Source organism: Hirundo rustica, chromosome 8 (assembly GCF_015227805.2).
Source record: "Hirundo rustica isolate bHirRus1 chromosome 8, bHirRus1.pri.v3, whole genome shotgun sequence".
Taxonomy (NCBI): domain Eukaryota; kingdom Metazoa; phylum Chordata; class Aves; order Passeriformes; family Hirundinidae; genus Hirundo; species Hirundo rustica.
The window spans coordinates 10,934,354-10,956,517 of NC_053457.1; the positions used below are offsets into that span (position 1 = coordinate 10,934,354).

The 22,164-nt window shown below is 38.9% G+C and overlaps 1 protein-coding gene across 4 annotated transcripts in view; it reads right to left on the minus strand.

The window, feature by feature from the left end:
• Nucleotides 1-22,164, minus strand: part of TSPAN14 (tetraspanin 14) — a 63,289-nt gene that overhangs the window by 29,307 nt on the left and 11,818 nt on the right. The window contains exons 2-9 of one of the 4 annotated variants that reach the window (XM_040071236.2): nucleotides 20,542-20,639; nucleotides 13,618-13,668; nucleotides 8,927-9,073; nucleotides 7,924-8,094; nucleotides 7,238-7,363; nucleotides 5,985-6,029; nucleotides 5,349-5,468; nucleotides 3,601-3,654 (exon numbers count right to left, since the gene is read on the minus strand). In XM_040071236.2, coding sequence (XP_039927170.1) covers nucleotides 3,601-3,654; nucleotides 5,349-5,468; nucleotides 5,985-6,029; nucleotides 7,238-7,363; nucleotides 7,924-8,094; nucleotides 8,927-9,073; nucleotides 13,618-13,668; nucleotides 20,542-20,622 — 795 coding nt within the window. In that variant the 5' untranslated portion in view covers nucleotides 20,623-20,639. Of the gene's footprint in view, nucleotides 1-39; nucleotides 3,655-5,348; nucleotides 5,469-5,984; nucleotides 6,030-7,237; nucleotides 7,364-7,923; nucleotides 8,095-8,926; nucleotides 9,074-13,617; nucleotides 13,669-20,541; nucleotides 20,640-22,164 lie in introns of those variants that run through there. The other 3 variants (XM_040071238.1, XM_058421552.1, XM_040071237.2) reach the window with 3 other exon arrangements.

The window sequence follows — 22,164 nt, forward strand, 5'->3', positions numbered from 1 at the left end:
GACTGGAAGCAACAAATCTCAGGAATCAAACTCCAGGAGTAGAAAATATTCAATTTTATTTAATCAAATTTAAGGCTTGAGAAAAAATATATTGAAAGTCACTCAGAAAAGCCACCTCAGAAGATGAGACAGGAGCTGCCCTTCCAGTGGTTGAACAATGTCCAAGCTACATGACAATACACTAGCAGTAAGGGGAAGAAAAAGGGAAGGAGGGGATGGGGAGAGAAAATCCAAGGCAATTCTACACATACATCAATGGCCACATCAGGCTCCATGGACTGGGAGCACAAGTCTGTCCACATGGCACTGCACGAGGTCACCAAAGCTAAAGACCTCTCGGGAAGAAACATTCAGGTTTTCACAAGGCAACCCAAACTCCTTTGGTCACTGCACTTTTTTTTCCAGTGCTTGTACTCATCCTCCTCTTCACGTACAGGGAAACTGTGTCCAAATGCAGTTATAGCAATCGAAACAGAGGCAGCTGCACTGTCAAGCAGACTGACAAATACACACGTTGCGTAACGGAAATAAATTGCGCTCGTTTCTCAGAAATAAAAGCGATCACATTCAAGTTTGCTTCTCTCAGTCCAGTTCTTCAAGTCTGACCTCATTTGACATCTTCATGAAAAACCCTGGTTCCACTGTAGTGTTTGTGAAGTCGTTCCAAATGCAACCGCTGAAATCTCAACATCAACAATGTATCAAACCCCTCTGTGAGAGAGGTTTTCCTCTGAGGCTTTAGAGGCAGGCTCACACCCAGCTGCTTTGCGGACAAAGCTTTTTTTTAGACCATAACCTAAATCTTTACCCATGAAGTCACTGCAGGTCCACAGAGAAGGTGCTAAATAAAACTAAATAGAAAGTATTCCCATTACAAGTCTGAAATTACACTAGTCATGTATGGGCGTACTTCAGAACATAGAGGGGCAAAACAACCTAGAGCCCCAGGATTTTAAAAATGACACTGAATAAGCACAGACAAGTTTATCCACCGTGGCAAAAAAAAGAAGAAAATCACTCCATGAATTTAAAGATCCTCAAATAAGTTGAACTTCTCTCAAATTGAGTTCCAGATAACTGAAACACTGATAACAAAGGCTGGTGTCCATAGGGCCAAAGCCGTTTAGAACAAACCATGGAAAGATAATACTTCAGTTAAATTCTGGCTCACATATAAACAGTATTTTAAAAAAAAAACAACAAGTATTCATTTGTCTTTGGGTAACTTGGCAAATTTGCAGACCCTGGAATCCTAACATGTAATGCTGGCTCTTGTCAGCAGCTAATTTCAGTGTGTGAAGTCCACAGCCATCTTTGACACCAGAATAATTTTCACCAAACTACTGCAACTCCTTCCTAGCATTAGGAGCTGGCTGTGTCAAAAACAGGCAAAGGGAAATAGACTCCCTAGCTGGTGTTTTCAATGCAATGTTTTACGACTAAGTTGCTCCAAATAGGAAGCATCCTTCTCCAATTTTACATATATCAGACCATCACACATAACCTTAACCAAGTAAGTTGGTTGATGAGGTGTTGCAAAGTTTCAAGCACCAGAATTTAAAGCAAAGTTTGCTGGCCAAGTTGTAGTACAATCACACATTTCTCACCATGCTCCTCATGGTTCAGATTCAACAAAGGAGTAATACAGACCACAAATTCACGGCTTTACAGAAGAAATGCCTCTTGCTCTCCCCTCAGTGATCTACTACTATTGTTTTCTTGTTGTACACCAGAGTTTAAAAAAGTCACAGTGTACTTCTACCCATTTTACTTTCAGGTTTTCAGATGAGTTAACCGCAGATTCTCCGCTATTCTAAGGAAATCAGCTATCCTGAGACAAGCTTCCTCTTCCTGTTGTGTCTCAATCACCGGCCAGAAAAAGAACTATGAAAGCTGAAGTACACATCAGCACTGTCTGAAGTGACAAGCACAAGCTAGAAGGATGTCTGGACAATCAACCAGACACAAAGATTTTTACTGTTGATCAACTTTTGCCAGTGAAATGTTGGTTGATACATGCATAATAGAAGAAAAAGGACATAAGATATTTAAAAGTTTGGCTTCCAAAGCAAGCCATATACTTTAGAAATACAAGTATTAAATCCTTCAGGCACACTACATATAGTAAAATATTATTATAAAAATAGATACTTTTCTAAAATTTACACTGTGTTAGGCACTGTAAATGAACCCGCTCTCCCTGAAAAACCTGGTGTCACTGGAAGCAGTAAATGATGTTAGCTATACAGCCCACAGTAAAACTGAGAGCTACAGCTACTTCCAAGAACTTTTCAGCCACACACTTTTACCTTAAAGCAAAGGATACAGCACCAAAGTCTTACAGAAGAGACTGGAACTCCTACCGAACCACAGATCCATCTACTACCCCCCCCACAAAGGGAGGACTGGAAGAAGAGATTACTTTTCTCTTGATTAAAATAAAAACCCTGATATGAGAAGCACTAGTTCAGCTTCGTGTAGAAAATGACTAAAGAAATCATTCTGGTTCACTGTATTTCGATTCACACTTGAACCAGGTAGAACTGATTGCTCAATAGCTTTATACAAGGCTTAAAAATTCAACAACTCTAACCTCTTGCTAAATCTGTACTTCCTTATTTAAAAACGTATTTCAGTTAGTATTAACACTGAATTTGTAAGCCTTTCATCAATCCTGGTAGTGGCTGTTAAGACCTGCGAAGATCAATGTAGCAGTTGAGAGAAACTAGAGGAATAACAAAAGCCATCAACAGCTAGCACAGCATGCTTGCTACCTACTGAAACAAGCTGCATTCTGAAGTAATGCAGACAGCACTTTTTAAAGATATTACTGATCATTGAAAGGATTTTAAAGAGGTTTTTCTTCTATAAATAAAGAATATTTACATTTTTCTCAGACAGGAAACAGCATCAGGGCTTAACACCCTTCTTGCCCGAAACAGAGATTTGTAAGACTTAAAGACAGTCAGATGTTTCCCATCCTGGGAACTGGCTTGCATTTTTCAAAACAGCATGGGGTTTGCAAAACCTGCGGTTTTTTTGCACAACAAAATCAATTAAAGATCTAGACTGATTTTTTTCTTTCCAATTTCCAACGATGGTTGCTGGATATGTTGCCAAAAATGACCAGATAAGTCTACGGTAGAGATTAACATGATTGCAACGTTCTGAAGAAATCAGCATGCGACATTTGAAAAGATCACATTTTAAGACAGATGACAGGAGTGAAGACAGAACAATCTTCATAGCAATCCTTCAAGGAAAGGTTTACAGCAGTTTCATGTCTCCCTGCTACAGTCTTTAAAATCTTTTCTGCTGATGTCTTGGAAAATTCCATTTCTTCCTCAGAGATCAATGGTGGTGCACTGAGTTGTCTTGTTAGAAAAAAGGTAGACAGCACGTGCTTTGGTGACTTTTTTTTTGTAACAGCTTCTAACAAAAAGCATGAGCGGAGGGAAAAAAAAAATCCACATAAGGCTTTTAACAACGGGAGTACTCCATGGTCCATGCATTTCTCCTGCCTTGGTGTCCAATCAATAATCTTAGCATTTACTGTCTTGTAACATGCTTCTGCTTTCATATTCAGAAGGCATTACTTGCCTTTACAGCTTCAATATCAGAAATCAATGTCCTGGCTAGGAAAATCCCAAAAATCTAAAAAGATAAAAAAACATACCATTTGTGAGATAAAACACTTGTAATGTACCAGTCCTGCAAGATGTTTGTTGGCAGGTTCAGGTATCATTTCATAGCCAAGATCATCCATCAAAGCACAACTATTACTAAAAAGTCATAAAGGCAACAGAATCCTGCAGGTAATAAAACTCATGAGAAAGATGCTTTCATGTAAAACTTCAGCAGCATTCATAATATCAGCCTTGATGCCTCAGAGTTAGAGGAAATCCATTTAGCCAAGTTTGAGTGTCATAAACACCCATGCTCACCTACTGCTAAAGCTACAAACCAGACACTTGCATTCATTCTGCAACTTTAAATAACAACCCAGTCAGTTTTCAGATCAATTTTTTTTAAACACAGACAGAATGTACAATTACCTGTACCAAAATGAAATTCTTGTGACAGACAAGAGAGTGGTTAGAGCAGTCCCAGATTGTTCAGAGACATTTCAAATTTGGAAATTTAACATTCATGTCAGTTGTCAGGGAAATCTTCTTCACAAATTGAGGATAAATTGGTAATTCAGCAAATTTCCTGCAGCATTCTTAGAAATAATATAAAACTGGGGTGAATTTTTGGAAAGCTAAAAGACTTCATTTAAATGTAGTCAGGTTATATCTAATTCTCAGTCTCACTGTGAAACAGCCTAATGCACAAGAAAGGCCCAACTGGAAAATACAAATAACAAAGTGATTTCACAGAGCCTTGGGACACGAATAAAGAACAACATTGTGAAGTTATTGTCAATCAACACACTGCCAAAAGATTAAACTTTGTGTCTTAACCATCTTCCTAGCAAGAGGCGCTGTCCTTAGCACAGTGTTTCTCAAACCCATGGAAGTACCATCACCAGATGATGATGATAAAAATGTATCAAACCTTAAGCTACAGAGGGCAGTATTACCAGGGCTGGAGAATGGTCTGTTGCAAGCACTCAATACTCAACTGTTTTCAACTACATGGATTTACAAGATAATTATTTCCCATTGAAGTGAAGGAATTTCATAGCACAGAAATGAACGCAGTGCAAACAACTGCCACAAGGAAACAGGATCCACCTTGAAAGCAGCAATCCTTGAGGATTTCAGCCCTCTTTGATGTACCAAGCACTGATGAGGTAACAGAAATCACAGCAACTCTTTCATCTGGTTCTGCTAACATTTGCAACCTGCTCACCTATTTCCCTGCTCTTACATTCCCAACCTTTTTAAGCAGCATGCTATACCCACTTACAGCTGCCTGAGGTAACCTCAGCATGAAGGAAAAGGCAGTATCTTAGTAACTTCAGGGCTGTGATAGATGGCTGGAGCTCAGATCTACTGGAACAGGCAGCAGATCCTCCCTCCTTAATGATATTGAAACACAAGGAATAGTTTATATAATAATCATATATTACATACGACCAAATTAATGGTACAATGTATCCCAATTATCACACATTATTACTACTGCATTGTATTTTTAGAATGACTTTCACTGCTTTGTGCAACAGGCATTTTCACACTAACTCCCCTTTACTATAACTGGTGTTTCTGCCATCCTCTTATCATACCTAAAAATCCACATTCAAAATATTTATTCTACCTCTGTCCATAACTACATTTACCTTCAGCAGGTTTTTATCTGCAAACATGAGGTTTTTTCAAAAAATCATAACAATAACAACTAACCTGGAGCAGTGAGATAGCTATGAAGACACCTGCAACAATGTAGATATTTCGGGGTAACCAAGCTTCAAGAGCATGAATACATCCTTTCACAAAAATCTGATCATCCCATTGACTTTTGCTCTGAAAGTAGAAAGGAAGAATAAGAATATTATTTTTTTTGCTCAAGTTTATTGTAAGTTAAATTACATGATCTAGCTAAGCTAATGTTTTGTCACTTTTGCAGTAAAGTTGCAGTGAAGTTTTAACCACGCTTCAAAAATACCCATCTGAATCAGGGAATGTCAGACATCGATATTTGTATCTTCCTGAAAATCCTGTTATTAGAAACGCTGCAGAATTAGCAGATGGTCAAATTAGCAGACAATAGATCAGCCGAGTTAGACTATTACAACTGGTAATTGTAATGCACATTTGAAATCAAGTCCCGCCCTTTCTGGAATCGCATTTTCCCCTGACCCATTCCCAGCTGTTTTCTCTACCCTCCCACAGCACAAGCTTACTTTGAACAAAGGACAGTGTCTACCTTGCTCTACCTGTAGTATGATCTATCAGCCATCAGATCCTAGAATTTTGAGCTGACACATCTGTCAGCAATCCCACCACTTTTACAATTTTACATAACAGACAGCACCTTACCTTCTTTCTGATATCATAGCCACACTGTGTATTCACAACTTTTTGCTGCAAAGGAAAAGAGACTTTAAATATACAAATCAATTGACTTCTACTCCCTTCTGTTCACAGCAATTTTTTTTTCTCTTTTATATCATAAGAATATCAGAATTGTCAGAGCCAACCATTTTAAAAAGCATTTTTAGCAAAACCAAGCAAAGTCCTAGCAGAATACAAGAAAATTCATGACAAAGGAAAGGTACAAGATGATATCCTGCACCAGAAATCTCAGCTGCTTCTATCACTTGGCATTCAACTTTTTAACATGAAAACTGCATTGCCAGCACACAAGGAAGACATCTGCATTTACAAAATGCATAGTAACTTACACTGAAATATTAATGACAGAACCTCACATTAAACAGATTTAAGCATCCTTTTGCCGCCTTAAATACAGCACCAGAAAATTGTGCAGTAAAACAGTACTGCTCCAAACTAAACTAGAAAGTAATTACTGGGGAATCTGAATATGGAGTATGTCCCTGACAAAGTCTTTCCTTGGCTGATTTCCAATACAATCAGAAGCCCACCAGATATTAAATAAAATTTACTAATGACAGTCTCTCAGCACAAGGATTGCTGGATGGATTTTGAGCTGTAAGTATTCCCACTAATACCATAAAGCACTACATGTTAGCTCCTACCTCCACATTTTGGCATCTGCTGGAAGGCTCACGGAGTTTCATGACGTTTAGAAAAACAAATTAACCAATAAGCACCTAAACCTTGCTAAAACCAAGGACTCAGAAGCTCTGCACTTCATACCTGAGCACTTTACTAATTACTGACAAACAAGCAGCAAATGGAGTTACTCCTGCCTGTCTGGCACAGGGGTGGTGAAACATTAACTCCAACTGGGACACACTGCTTAGAGCTCTCAGCTCCTTACAAGCCAGGAATAAAGGCCAGATATCAAAGGAAATATATACTGGAATATTTTCACATGCTGGAAATAAAAAAAGGCAGCCACCAGTGCTTCAAGATCTAAACCATACTAAAATACCTTGAATTCCTGGTAACAATATGCTTTCAAGCAAACAGGTTGCCACATTTAGACTCCAAAAAAATGCAATAGAAACAACAAAAAAATCTGTCTGCAGAAGAGTAGTTTTTGGTCATTTAGGACACCTCAAAGCTCTTCAACACCTTATTCAGGAAGTACTTCCTGTCATAACTTTACAACCTCAGAGCAAAAACAAAGCTAGGAAACAACTTACAGCAGGATCAGGTATACAACAGGAAAAAGGAACTCCACACTTCTCACGACTTTTGCTTTCACTCTTGCAGTCAAAGTATATGTTAAAGTCCCAGTCTTCTGGACCTTGGGCACCACAGCAATGGTTCTGCAACAGATACATTCATTCCAGACATTTGTTCAGTGGATAAAATACCTCTAAAAATACCTCCAAACAATAAGTGTTTGCTTACAGATCTTCACCATCCCTAAGTCTGTGCAGAAACAATGACAACAGCAGAGTAAAAAAAATGAGTAGACACTAAGAGGGCTCTAAGAAATCAAAGCAATATATCTGGAATACTGCTCCTGGAAACAGGTGTCAAGAAAAATCATAAAAACTACCACTTTAGATGTAATTGTCACATACAATCAGTTCCATTGCAAATTTTTTTTAAGAGAAAGCTTTTTCTTGGGGAGCAAATGAGAGAGGTCAAAGGCAGATGCATGCCTGAGAGAGCTTTCACACTGGACATCCAATGGAGATCCAAGCCTGGATCTCAGGCTATCTTCCTCCTCCTGCTCCTTTCAATACAGAAGGAAGAAAAACACTACATCTGTAACACAATAGTATTGGCTACAAGATATTATAATTTGATAAAAAATTGAAAACTTTTAAATCTTTATTCTCCTAGAAGGCATCGAAAAAGTGACAGGATGTGAACTTACAATTCTCTGTAGCGAATCAATGATATTCTGGAGGTCAATGTCATCTCGGTAGGATTTAATGTTATTCTCAAAGAATTCTTTTACCCTGTCCCTCACCCAGTCTTGGAACAGGAAAGCCATAACTGCTACAGCCAGCTCCAAGAGGAATATAAACACAATTGTTCCACAGAACTGTAAAAAACAAAAGTCTTAAATTAAAAAATATGAATTCATTTGGAATGTATCCCTATACCACCAGGGACAGACACAGAACCGGGTTCAAATTTTGGTTCAGTACAAACACTGAGCACAGGGAGAATACAAGGTAAAGAAACCCCCATGAGGCAGAGTTATCCTTTTCTTTTTGTCACCTCAACTTGACAGTAAAAATAGCATCAGACACTGTCCTCATGCACAGCAGTGAAAACAGCAATGAATGAGAATTTGTAAAACACAGGGCTAAAGAAGTCTCGACAGTAAAATCCTCTTGGATATTTAACAATCCTCTTGGATTGTTTCTAATTTTATAACTACTTTTTTAGACTTTTTTTGTCCAGCTTAGCTGCTTTCAGATCTAAAGCAAAGAAGACACCTCAGAAGAAAAACAACCATTTAAGAAATTTTACATCAGTCACCGAAGTCACAAAGTTTTGCAAACATTTACAAGCAACTTTAAAGTTTTTAAGTGATTTTGCTCCCCTGTACGATATTGTCTCAGTAATTCCTGACTGAGCATGTTCCATAACATCACTATGTTAGATTCTGATGCACCTACTATAACATCACTGCAGAGCAGAATAAATTTAAAAAGGCAAGGAAGAACATGTTCCACAGAGAGGAAAATAGATAAGCTGGAATCAGCCCTGTTTTCAATACCATTACTCAGAGGTTTGTCAAGGCAGAAAGTTTACCATATACTTTGTCACAAACCAAATTCTATCATTCATTATCTGTGTTTGCTCCCAGTTCTTCATCACTTGCAGCTTTCACACATATAATTCCCTCATATAATGATGCTACTTACGAACTTCAGCAGGCAGATGTTTTCTCTCAGTGCTCCCACACAACCAGCAAATCCCAAAGTAAACATCACTATTCCCACCACCAAGACAAGCACCACTGGGTCCAGACCGTGAAGACCAGTCACCTTTGTCAGGTCAGACAATACACCCTGAAAGGAAAAACCAGCACAGAATGTGACCACTGCAAGCATGTTATTCATTCAGCATTCCTTCTGGATGATTTCCACATGATTCCAAATGAACTGGTTACATACCCTTGAACCTGCCAACAGTGACACCAACAAAAAAAAAAAAGTCACGTTGTAAAATGATCAGTGACAATATCAGTTTTCCTCACCCCAGCAGAGGAAGTATGAAAGTTATAGCCAACAATTCTTTTAATAAGTAATTTTCTCAGATGACATCCTCCAAGGTCTATTTGCCAAACAGAATTCCACAAGATGGTGCCAAAAGCTCAATTCTATCACTGAATGTTCATTTAGCTTCAAGGCAAAAGAATTACTGTTCTATATTAACTTGAAATGCATCAATCAGAAGGGCATGCAATCCAATATGATGGTCTAAAAAATAAATTAAGAAAATTTTTCCAATCCTAACGTTTAAGTGGGGGAAAGAGAAAGACATGCTAAGGACAAAGCACCTTACGGATGGCATTTTAAAGACAGAAATAACCTTGTTTTGGTTTTCAAGGGAGCAGATTTTTCCTTTCCTCTTAGTTACAACCCTTCTAGTGCAAAAGAATCTTAATAGTGCTCCTCCAAACTCTTTCAGAAATATAAAAGTATAGTCTAAACACTCCCCTTCCACACCTGATTAAAAAAACCTTACATCAAAAGGAGTTACCTATTCTCTATATTTGCAATTTGCCCAACATAGGAGTAATATTTTATATAGAAGTTATATATTATATATTTTGTTAACTATGCCAACACCACTTATCTTGACAATAATCTTTGCTATGAAGCCTGTCTGCCTAGATTGTTAAATCTATGTGAATGTAATGCTAACACAGTGAAAACCTTCCCTATACTTTCTAGATTAGGTTTTAAAAACTTGTTACACCAGCTACCATTAGAATTCCATCAAATACACATAACAGGATTCTCATGTGATGTGCAAGAACAGGATGGAACATGCAGAAGACAGAAGCGACAAACAATGGAAACTCTCCATGAGAATGATTTCTAAGGACACCCAGGCAGCCCTGCAGCAGTCTGAGTGCTCATCACACAACCATCAAGAATACACAGAATATTTTAATAAGGAAATACTTTCCCTTTTGAAACAAAGAAATAACAAAAATCAACACAGCACAACATCCCATCACCACATGTTCACTATTTTTTTTCCTTTATAAAGTATATTCTCAAGCTAATCATGTTTAGTGTAAGAGAAAAATATCAGAGAGCCTTGCAATAAGCTGCGTAATTCTTACAATAAAATGCGAATTCCCATCTTTCTACCCAGGTACCTGTTCTAGACATAAGTGCTAAGGACAACAGCTTGGAAAATCCCTATCACTTCTTATTCAACTGTTTACTTAACAAAGGTGAAAATCTTCAAAATACAGCATTAGAAGAAAATGTGCCCTTGGAGAAACTCCATCCGCTCTAGACATTGATTAAGAGTAATACAGTGATCCACAGGACTCCATCTTCTTTCCTAGCATGTACCACAACAGATTGTGTCAGAGCTGTTAATTTGGCAACAGCAAGACAATTGTTTTCATCAAAACTGGCTGATAGGATGAAAAGAAAAAAATAATTGCAGTGTAGAACTCAGAATTGCCTCGCAACAGCTGGTGACTAACAGCTGAAACAGGCTATCAGAAAATGGTCCTGGTTTGTTGATAATGTGTTACCAGTCACACATTTTCGTTCTAAAAAAGTGTTACACCTCACAGCTAACAAACTTGATCTACCTGGTTAATTATCAGAGTCCCACCTAATCAAACCTTGGCTCAGACCCCACAAACAAGAACCACATGTCAAGATCAGATGGGCTAATGCAGCATCCTTGTACAATCAACATGCTGTGAAACCAAACACTGTGACCAGGATGCTGAAATGTTCATAACTATTGCTAGCTATCTCCTTCCCAAACTCAAGCTTTTGGTTTTCAGACAATCTCACTTGCTCAAGCAACATTTTTTGGAAGACAATTTCCTCTGATCAAAGCACGTTACAAATAGAAGTTGGCAGGAACTCAGCTTTATTATTCAGCCTCATATCACTGGTTCACAACACTTTCTTCATGTTTACAACATACTCTTTTAAAAAGAAGGTTATGGGATTTTGCCTAAGAAAAGATGTTAAGTCAAAAATTCTGAAGGAAGGAAACAATGGAATTCAGAAAACTCTCAAGCCACCATACCCATTTTGGTAAAGGCACTCCTGCCTGTGCCATCTGCACCTGGTACAAACAGGCTGCCTTTAAAACAGATTTCCTCAGGTACACAGCAGTGCAGCCTGATACCTACAGTCAATGTCAGACATTCTGCAACAAAACTCACACTTCAAGTCTTTCTTTCAGTCACACGGAACAGTGACTTATTTCTCCATGCTCCTGAAGCTCCTCTAAGCAACAGTTTTGATTTGAAAACTGACTTCCCCCTCTACTCTTACTAGCCATCAACTTGCTGGAATGAAGTTAGGCTGACTAGCCTCTAGTTTCCCAGATCTTCGTTTGTGTCCTCCTTGAAACCATTCTAACAACAAAATCTGTTTTCCCGATTAGAGGGCTCAGTGTTATTCACCTTGTTTCTACCAACACTTTACAATAATTCACTCTTCATGAATTCTGCAGTATCTTTGTCTGACAGATACTGACCCCTAAAATTTTATGCAATTTAACTTTTACATGACTATTCCAAATAACTAAAAGCCACTTACAAAATCCTAAGGATAGGCCAATTAGATACACCAGTTAGACAGACTGGATCTTAATCAAATAACAGGAGTCCGGATGGTAGTATTTTTCCATGTAGTATTTTCAACACTTCTCACAAACCAGCAGTCTCATTTCAATGTATTATAAGCCAAAAGCACAAGATTTACATACAGAGAAAAAGACTGCTGAGGAATTATCTGAAGTGTAGTCCTAATGCACGAAGAAAAGAGACAAAAGCAGAGAAATGAAATGGAGCTCATGTACTTTATGTTGTGGTAAGAGACAGGATGTTCACAACTCTTCCACCACCTGTAGTTTATCTTTGGGTTTACCACTGCAGCGCAGTTTCTGCAATGTTTTTCTCTTACTTCCCATCTATTGTCCACCAAGATGTTTATCTGTAAAATACAGGCACTATTGGGCTTAAGAATGGCACTACCTTGAAAGACTGAAACACAGAACAGAATAGCACAGAACTGACATAAAAAATAACTAACAGATTTCATGAGCCATTCAGAAGCTCAAAACCACAGGAAAAGCTTTGAAGATGGCACAGAGAGCAGGAAGAGCTCAAGCAAAGTTAAAAAAGAAAAAGACAGAAAGGGTCTGCCTTTGCCTGTTAGTAACTTCAGTGTACCATAAAGCCAGTTTGGCAAATGGAGATATCAGCCTCCAACCACACGGATGCGATGTGCTTGTCTACAAAACGGAAGAATGAACACTAGAGAACACAAATTCAAGGCAAGTTTAACCTTCCTTAAAGGGTTGGAAAAAATTCTTTTGTAACAACAATATAGGAAGCAAATGCATTTGTGTGTCAAGATAGGCTGCTTACTATATAACCATGACAGCACTAATCTAGTTATGAGAATGTGTGCAAACACACAGGGAGCAGGGAGGAGGAGAATGAATACCTCAGAATTAAAATCACCATAAAACTCATCTCCAAAAAACAGGGGAATCTCAGAACCTCTCTGCATGTGGATAGCTGCTGTGTGTAACCACTTCAATTAAGGGAAAGTGAACATATGATGGTAATTGAAGTCTTACTACGTGGTGGCACAACTGAACAGCAAGGGCACGTGCCCTCCACTCCTGACTGAGATGCAGATCAGTGAATCTAGTCATGAGCACTTTCATTAAACCTTTACAGCCATTCAGTGGGGGGAACCATTCATTTCCATACCTGTATCATTCTGCTCTCTTGTAACAGGAGCACTCCAAGTACACGTGCATATAACTTCCTTCAGCTAAGGAAGTCTCTTAGCTACAAGAAAGCTTTGCTAAAAATAAGAGTTATTCAACTACATCATGTTCCCCAGTCTTGTTCCTCTACATCAAAACACAATAACCTAAGCACTCCATGGGGAATAAAGTGGACAACAGATGGCCAACAGACTGGGAGCATCTTCCTGAAGTATTTCAAAGATGCATGTTTAGATTTACTGGTGCTTTTTTAAATATAAAAACAGCTCATACAACTCACAAATATTTGTTTGTAATAAAAGGAGGTGGGCAGAGAAATATAGATTTTAGAAAACATGCTTTTGAAAGAGAACCTGTTCATAAAGGCTAAATTCTCCCTCTTCTTACAAGTTCATAAAGAAACTCTGAATATCAAGAGTCACAGCTTAACTCCTGATCAAGGACAAGAAGCTAATTCTGACCGAACTTAGTTTAGATTATTTGAACATGTTCCTGAGGTCAGATACTACATTTAACTTCTGCTGCTTCTTGCGGAAGTAGTTTTACTAGAGCAGGAGGGGGCAACCACTGAAATAAGACCAGTCATTTCTATTCTTACCTTTTCACTCCATGCCCACAGACCAGCTGCAAGGAAGGCCACTCCAGCTAGCTAAAATAATAATAATAAAAAAAATTAGATCTACTAATCAACCATGTTCCCGAAAACCTTAGCTAGTAGCATTATTGCTCAAATAAAACAAATATTGCCTATAATTTGAGACAATAGTAATGGGACTTTCCTCCCCATAAGTCAATCTCTTATAAAAATTATTTGAAAATCATTTATTCCACAATATTTATGCATTTTATAAATTACATTTTAAAAAGTATTTTAATTTGATTCTTCATGATTATTCAAGAAACACATAGTGCTTAAACAATCCCACAGAGCACCACACAAGTGGGAGCTTTTCTTGTCCCAATGACTTGCTACAAAATGTCTGCCTGCCCACTAATGAAGACATCAGAATATTTAATGCATTTTGAGGCTATTCCCTATTTAGTTACTTTATAGTACCAATAGTAGGGCTATGACAGTAGCCATGCTTGCTCCTTTTAACTTCTCAGAGTCAAGGCTCTCTACATTAGCCTCTTCTCTGATTAGATACAGTTCATCTTCTGAATCCTTACTTTGTTTAAGCCCATCTGAATCAAGCTAGATTAATGGTCCATTTGCTTACAAATCTAACTTACAACAAACCCTCCACTAACTCATATGTTTGTATAATAAATACTTCTGAATTATGGTCACTCAAAGCAAGAGTTCCTTGTTCTAATATTTTATTCCCTTTCTTCAATGCTCAGGCAACATCAAATTTCAATAATCAAACTAAAATGACCTCTCCATAACCCAATGGCTGCTCTTCCTCACTACTCAAAAAGCATTCAACAACCCTGCTGTCACCTGTAAAGGGCCTTACAGCTCTCTACAAGTACCTGAAAGGAGGTTGTAGTGAGGTGGGTATCAGTCCTTCCTCCCACATAACAAGCAACAGCACAAGAGGAAACAGCCTCAACTTGCACCAGGAGAAGTTTAAGTTGGATATTAGGAAATACTTATTTCCTGAAAAGGTTAACAGATGCTGGAGCAAGTGGCTTAGTCACCATTCCTAGACATATTTCAAGGATGCACAGACAAGGCACTTAGGGACATGGATTACCTGGCAGCTCTGTCAATGGCTGAATTCCACCTTAAGAAATCTTTTCCAGCCTAAATGATTCGATAATCCTGTAGAAATTACTGCAGCACCTCTAGGAAATGCAGGACCTCCCACAAACTAAATAGGTGCCACAGGCAATTTTCTACAGCACAGGCAAGAAGCAAGAACGGAACCCTCCTACAGTCACACAAGAAAACAGATATGGGAGTGTGAAATACTGCTGGGCTCATGGGCTGCTTGCCCTAAGATCACTCAGGGCAAGTGAAGTTGTTCTGGGTTTATTCTGTGGGGCAGAGTGGGAGAAAGCAAAGCCAAAGGAAGCTGCAAGCATCATCCATGTTGGTCTGTAAAAATTAGTCAGATTATGTTAAATACTTCTGTCTAGGCAGGAATTATTATATGCCATATTCTGGGTCTTAAACAAAGATTAAGCAACCAAAACCACCACTGGACAAAGGAGTGCTAAATAAATTCCCAGATGTTGCTTAAATAAGCAACAGCACAATGGGTTCTAAATCACCTAAGAACTCTAAATCACTTTAGAACTCACCTTGGGTTCTAAATCAGCTAAGAACATCTATAATGATCATTTGGATCAAAACATAACTTGAAAAATACTACTAAAAACCACATCAATATAAACAGAATATTGACCCAGATCTTAACCCAATGACCTTCAGACCAAAAAAAGCACAGAAAATAGTCAGTAATCAAACTTGTAGGTCATTAAGTTGCACAGTGCATTTAATTGATGCATCCTTCATCCTTTTCACTCCAAATGCTCCAGGAATGCTGGGAGACAGATGAAGACAGCTGGTATAATTTGCACTAATCAAGGTAAATTACACAGACAGCTGGATCTTTGGAAACTTTTCTACTGAAAATAAGGTTGAAAAAAAATAATTGGGAAGACATATTCCACTCTCTGTATACAAATTAAGGGTACTAGAATACTAATATTGTGCTATTGAATCTGTAAATAGGGTGACCTCTTCAGACTACTCTGCCTTTCATTATAATTACCTTCTTAATTAAATTGTAATGGATTTTTGATTAAGTAGATTTTTCACTAGCATGCATTATTCTCACCTTTGAACATGAACCTTGCTCTCATGTTTTTATAAAGTATTCAGTTTCAAGAAACTATACTATTTTTTGCAAAGCTATTTCCATATGCATCTATGCAATCTACTTACAAGTAAAATAGAGTTTATCAGAAGAAAAATATTTATCCTCACTAAACCAGTGTGGATAAATCTAGAACTGAATTCAGATAAGACAAGCAATTCATGAGTTTCACTAGAAGCAACCAAACCAGATACATTAAGTTTCTTTAGCAAAAATCCAGTACAATGTACTGGAGAAGCAAAGCCATCAGCCACTACATTAACAGGTGCAATTACCAAAACAACCAATTTGCAACAAAATAGCAGCGAAATGAAAAATGAAATGAAATCCTTTTGCTTTAAAGACTATGCGCAGGGTACTTTAAAGTACCTCACTGAAAACCATTGTAAAACACCCCGTGGTTACCAAACCAGCTCAGAAGTCGGTGTGATGGAGCATGCCCAGAGTTCTACAGAGAACTAACCCCAGGAAAATACCCTCTCTAACACACGCACACAAAGGCATCCAAGGGATGGCTACAAGGCACACCAGGGAACAGACCCTGCCTAAACTAAAGGCCAAGTTTTAACCTTCTTCAGCTCACTGAACTAAATGGCTGAGTGAATGGGACAACAGGCAGCTGAGAACAAGCAAGGACAACCAGAAGTGTTCCCAGGGTGAGAGTAGGCTAGTCAACTATTTCAACATTTCAAAGAACAACACTTTGAAATTTGCCTTACAACAATCTGGATGACATGGTGACAAGAACTTCCCAATTCAAACTGGACTTCCCAATTCACTACTGTGCTGGAGAGTCCTTTAAGCCATACACTGCATGAAAAGTGAGATGGAAACATACTCAAAGCAGCTCAATTGTGCCCCTTTGAATAGGAAACCGAAACACTATTTACCAGAATTTGCTTATTTCCTGCTTTAGAACTGATAAACCAACTTTTTTAACATATTGCATCAAACTAGGCTCTGCTCAGAAGTACAATACTGATGCCAACTCAGTGACACTGTACCCAAATTACCACTTTGAAGCATTGCCTGTTTACCCGTTCCCAACTACACTTTGAATTCTTAGGATTCCTGTGACTGTGCTGTCAGAATCACACTACCAACTGAGAGAATGGGCTAATTTGTTTCTCAAATGTAGGCAGCAGCTAAGTGACTCTTCCAAGACAACTCCTGCACACAAACTGACAGTGGGTCAGTCTGTCCCTAGGTCTCATCAGCAGCAATAGGAATTGCATGCAGTTTTTGTATACTCCACAGAGAATACATTTCCCACTTCCTGGATAATCCTATCTTACACTGCAGCTCCACCCATGCTAGAGCAATCAGCAGCCTGCAGCCCTTCCTTCCCATCCTTGTCTCTTCAGAGACTCTTCCTCTCAGGGTCAGGAAACCACCTGGTGGGACATTCTCTCCTCTTCCTGGCACACCATTGCTGTTTCACAAGTTCCTGGAAAACAACACATGTAGCAAAGCCAAGAAAATCTTATGCTAACCTAGGTTTTCTCTTATTTTTCAAAGGGAGGAACTCAGAATTCTTTTCCAGAACTGAAGAGAATTTTTGTCCTCTAGGGCAAAATGACACACATCTCCTATAGGATGAGTGACAAATTCTGGTTTTGTCTCCAATAACCCTTAAGAGTCACACACAACTACAGACCTTTAGAAGATAAATCCAGGTGACAGTAGCTAAAAGCTGTTTTACCCTCTCCTCTCAATTCATGAGAGACACAGTTCATATGCAATCTAAAAGGCTTTGGTAGAGCACACATGCAATCCTTCCCTTCACTGAAACAGCCATGGCCCACCTGAGGTGCAATTCTCAGCCTACCCCCAAAAAATCCTTTCAACTGCAGGCAAAGCAGCAAGCACCAGAGCTTTCACAGAAGAGCTCACTCAATGCAGGATGACTCAGAACAGGAAGGTACCAAAACCAAGCTCTTCACTTGGCATCGATGCAGTCTTTAAAATGCACCATGACAAATGAAGTTATTTGACAAAAAAACAAAAGCTTCCAAGCACAAAAAGGTCCAGCCTTCTTATCTTGCTCTCTGCAGGGCGATCTAATGGTTGTGCCGCCTTATCACCACTCATTAACAAGAGTGTACTCCGACAAGTCCTGTGAGCATGCTTAAAAAGCAAGATGGAAACAAAGTAATCCACATCAAAGTCATACCTAGGCAGAGTCTTCCTATGGCCTCCCTTCCCTCTCTTAAAAGAGAGAAGTGATATTACAAGCTAGCAGTGCACAACTAAAAGCCAATTTCTATTCTCAGGTCACCCACTGAAAAAAAAAAAAAAAAAAAAAGACTTCCAAAAAATAAAGGTTTACACATTTCTAAATGGCATTTCTTGCCATTATTAGTCATATTTGCCCTCTTTCTGTTCAATATTTTGTTTTGTCCCAATCTATGTAAACTGTATTTGAAGCATGACACAAACTGCAGTAACCCCTCAGTGAAAAGTTTAAAAATTCTGGGAATTACTACATCACCACATGCTTTAAGGTTTATACAGTCAACAATATCTTCAGAGCTACAATGGGAAAGTCAACATTTACCTCTAATAAGTATGGCAGAAGAACAAATGTAGCTATTTACATGCACATTACCTGGTTTGTGTATAAACTGTCCTGAGTTGAAAAACAGGAGAGCTCTAATAGCCTATATGGGCAAAAGGCCCTCTGACACCTAGCTAAATCCATCCCTCGTCCACCTCTACAGCAGCCACGCTCACTAACAAATGCTCACAAACAAGTTCCCAGAAACACCAAGGAAAGTAAATCAAAACTAACATTCCCTCCTTAAATGCTGCTTATGAGTTATGGCTACATTTCCCCTTCTGGTTCTGTAGTCCTTCAGTTCTTTTAAGGCACACAGAAAATCTACTACTTCACAAATGATGGATCTGCAGCCATCCCAGCCAGCAGGATTTCACAGCCTCCTGAATCCTTGTGTCAGCTAAATGATTCATGGATTGCCTATAGGGGTGTCTACCTCCAACATTTACATAGCTTGTTCTACAACTAAAGGTGCCAAAAATCTTATCAAGAGAGCTGTAGCTGCACATCATTTACTAGGTCAGCCTGATAACATCAACAGAAGCACCAGACCCTTTTGTTGAGGAAGCTACCAAGACTACAGCTACCTGCTCAGAAAGCTAATTCCTCCAGCCAATAGATCACCTGAAGCACACATGTTGAATTAGGAATTCTCCTCAATGTTTTGGCATCTCTAAAAGTTTTTCTTTAAAGAACAGAAAAATCTTTAGATCTTCACCATTCTTCTCAAGAGAATACAGTTTTAAATAAGTGAAAAAAATGTAATGACTGCAGAGAAGAAAAAAGATACAAAATGGCTTCCTGTGAAAAAACAGGCAAATTCTTGATAGTCTTCTCCTTACAGTGAAGACAAAAAATTTCAGTTTTTAAAAGGTTGTCAGAAACAGTCATAGACCCCACTTCATGAGACACTCACTAGCAAAAAAAGCAGAGATCTAGAAGAATCCTAATACGTTCATGAACAAGAGTTCAATTTCTCACATATCACACGATGAATTGCTGAAGAGCATCCACACAGTTAGGAAGTGATTTCTCTGAAATCCAGAACAGTTTGGTAAGTATCACTTCTCACTGTGCCACACTCCACTAAAGGTACATGGGTACAATACAGAAGAACAGGAACTGCAGAGCTGGTGGCTCGTAAACATAATTTTTTCACCTGTTCAAGGCATCTTCAGTTGCAGCACAGAAAATATCATCCCTAATGAACTCTGGCACTATGCAATATTGTAGCAAATTAACCTTTAATGGAACAAAAGTTTCTACACATCTTTTCTGCCCCAGTATCCATACAAGGATAACTCTCCTGTGGCTTAATGCTATAGAATCATGGTTGAGCATTGCACTGGTAAAAAAAGGGTGGTGACAAAAAGTTCTGTGGTTTTCAGCAACTTTACTGCTAGCACAGGACAAGTGACTGCATCTGCACTTTTCCAGGACTACTCATGCCTTTCCATGACTGCAGAGCCTAGGACTTCAGGTGCAAACTCTTAATATTTGACCTGAAAGTTCCAAAAGGAATTAAGTTTATCTGAATTGCTTCCTCAGCTTCCCCTCACAGACATCTTAACTCTTTCTAGTGCAGCACTATGCACTAACCTTTAAAGGGCCCTCATTTCCAAGGCAGGTGCTTCATTAACCATCATACACATCTAAAACCACTCATCTTTTACTGTGCCTCTTCACACCCACAGTTCTAAAGAAACATTATAGGCAGGTTGGTCCATAGCTAAGTATTTCAAGACTGTATCAGACAATTCAGCTGCCCACAGAGCATCACACGTGCTGCCAGCTGTTGACACATGTCTGAGGAAGCTCTTCTCTTCTGCATAGTGTATTTACAGCTACACCACCCAACAAAGATCAAAGATGATCTGAAAGGAAACATTATAGGAGGATTCTTTTAACAAGGAAGCAACTTGACATGGATAATATGGATACTGAGTCCTCACACTTTCAATAATAATTAATTTCTCATATGGAATAAGCTTTTTCAATTACAAAACACCTGGAGCATACAATCCATCAATGTCCTGCCTTCAGGCAGCTATTTCAGCTTGTTCTCTTGAAGAGAGCAATGAAGTTAATAAAATTTAGCTATGTCTGAACTATTTCAGCCTCTAAATTTTGTACTCACCCAAAAGACAATGTTGTAGCTGAAGAGCAAGTATTTGTACCAACAGCTGACTTCTGCATTAGAATATCGGTAATAGTGCATCTTCTAAAGCACAGCGTCTGCACAGAAGAAAAAGAATGATGGGATTAGGTAAAGATTTCATGAATAAAGGTTTTTTTCCCCAGGTCTCCCTTGCTCTGTTGAGAAAGGGAGTACAGTAATTTGTATCATATGCCAACCAGAGGCATTTTCAAAGTCAGCTCAAACTTCCACTGACCCTACGCTTCTTTTCAATATCTGTTGCTTTTAAATCTTATCTTTAAGCACCCTAGTGTTGTAACAGGGCTGGCACACCCACAAAGGAAACTCACTATACAGTTAGCCTAGGAAGATCTACATCAGCAAGTTAACACTCATCTGCCTTCTCACTCTTTCAAAACCGTTTTACTGCTTGGACTTATCCACAAACCCAGTGGATTGCACACCCAGCAATCCAGCTAGCAGGATATCCGAAGTGGTTACCTGGAAACTCTCAGTGTCTATGGATTGCTAAATACAAAAGGTAGTTGTACCCAGCTCTTCCATACTTGCATGCTCCTTTTCCAGAGGATCTCCTGTAAGAGGTTTTATTCTCAAGAACCAAAGTCCCACCATTTAAAACCCATCTGCTCTGTGGAGTTTGGCTTTCTTCCTTACACACACCCCCCAATCAGATAAGGTTCAACCGCAACGCCCACCTCTGCAGAAACGCCGTGCGTGCGTACGAAAAACAGAACAAGCTGTGAATTCAGAGCAGGAGTGAGCGCTTGCACAGCCCTCACATTCTGGACAGCTGAGTGCTGCCTAAGACAGATGAGCAGCATTTCAATCCTCCACTTCCTTGAGGTAAATGTGAGTGAAAGGTTTGCAAAGGCAAGGAAACAAGAATGCAGAATTTTCAAACACCTCCTGACTAGGAAAATGTACTGTGCCACCCTGGTCATTCACAAACAGCATGTAAAACCAAGCCTACCCAGTCAAGTCTGAAATCCAGACCATGGAATGGACAGTGAACTGCACCACATCCACAGCTATGAGAAGGTAAACTAGGTTTTGTGGTGGCTTTTTTTTTCCCTAGAAAGGAATCTACACCCGAGTACAAAAACCACTCCCACTTATAGCAGAAACAGAAGTTAGCTTTGAGAATCCCATCCAATACAGACTAGAGTGTAAATTAATACTTGAGCTTGGTATATCTAGAATTCAGATGGTGGTTTCCATATCACTTCTAACCAAACACTGGAGTTTTCTTCCTTCACCTTACAAACTCTAATACACACAGTCCATTCATAGCAAAAAACGATTTAACTTTTGCTAAAGCAAAGGAAATTGTACTTTATGGTAGTATAGGCAGTGACTGGAAAGGACCTTCCTACACGTGGACCAGTTGTACCATGTAAAATGAGTTTTGTAATTTAGTTACTGACTTTTGCAACTCCCCCAATGGTACAGAATTTAGGAACCTTTACAACTGTTATGAATCATAGCAAAGAACTCTTGCTTAAGCACCATTCTCCTGCTTATCTAAGTGCACAACTGAGTGAATATAAGAGAAGGAACAAAGTTTGGTTTTCCCAACTTAATTTCAGTTTCTAGCTTCAAACG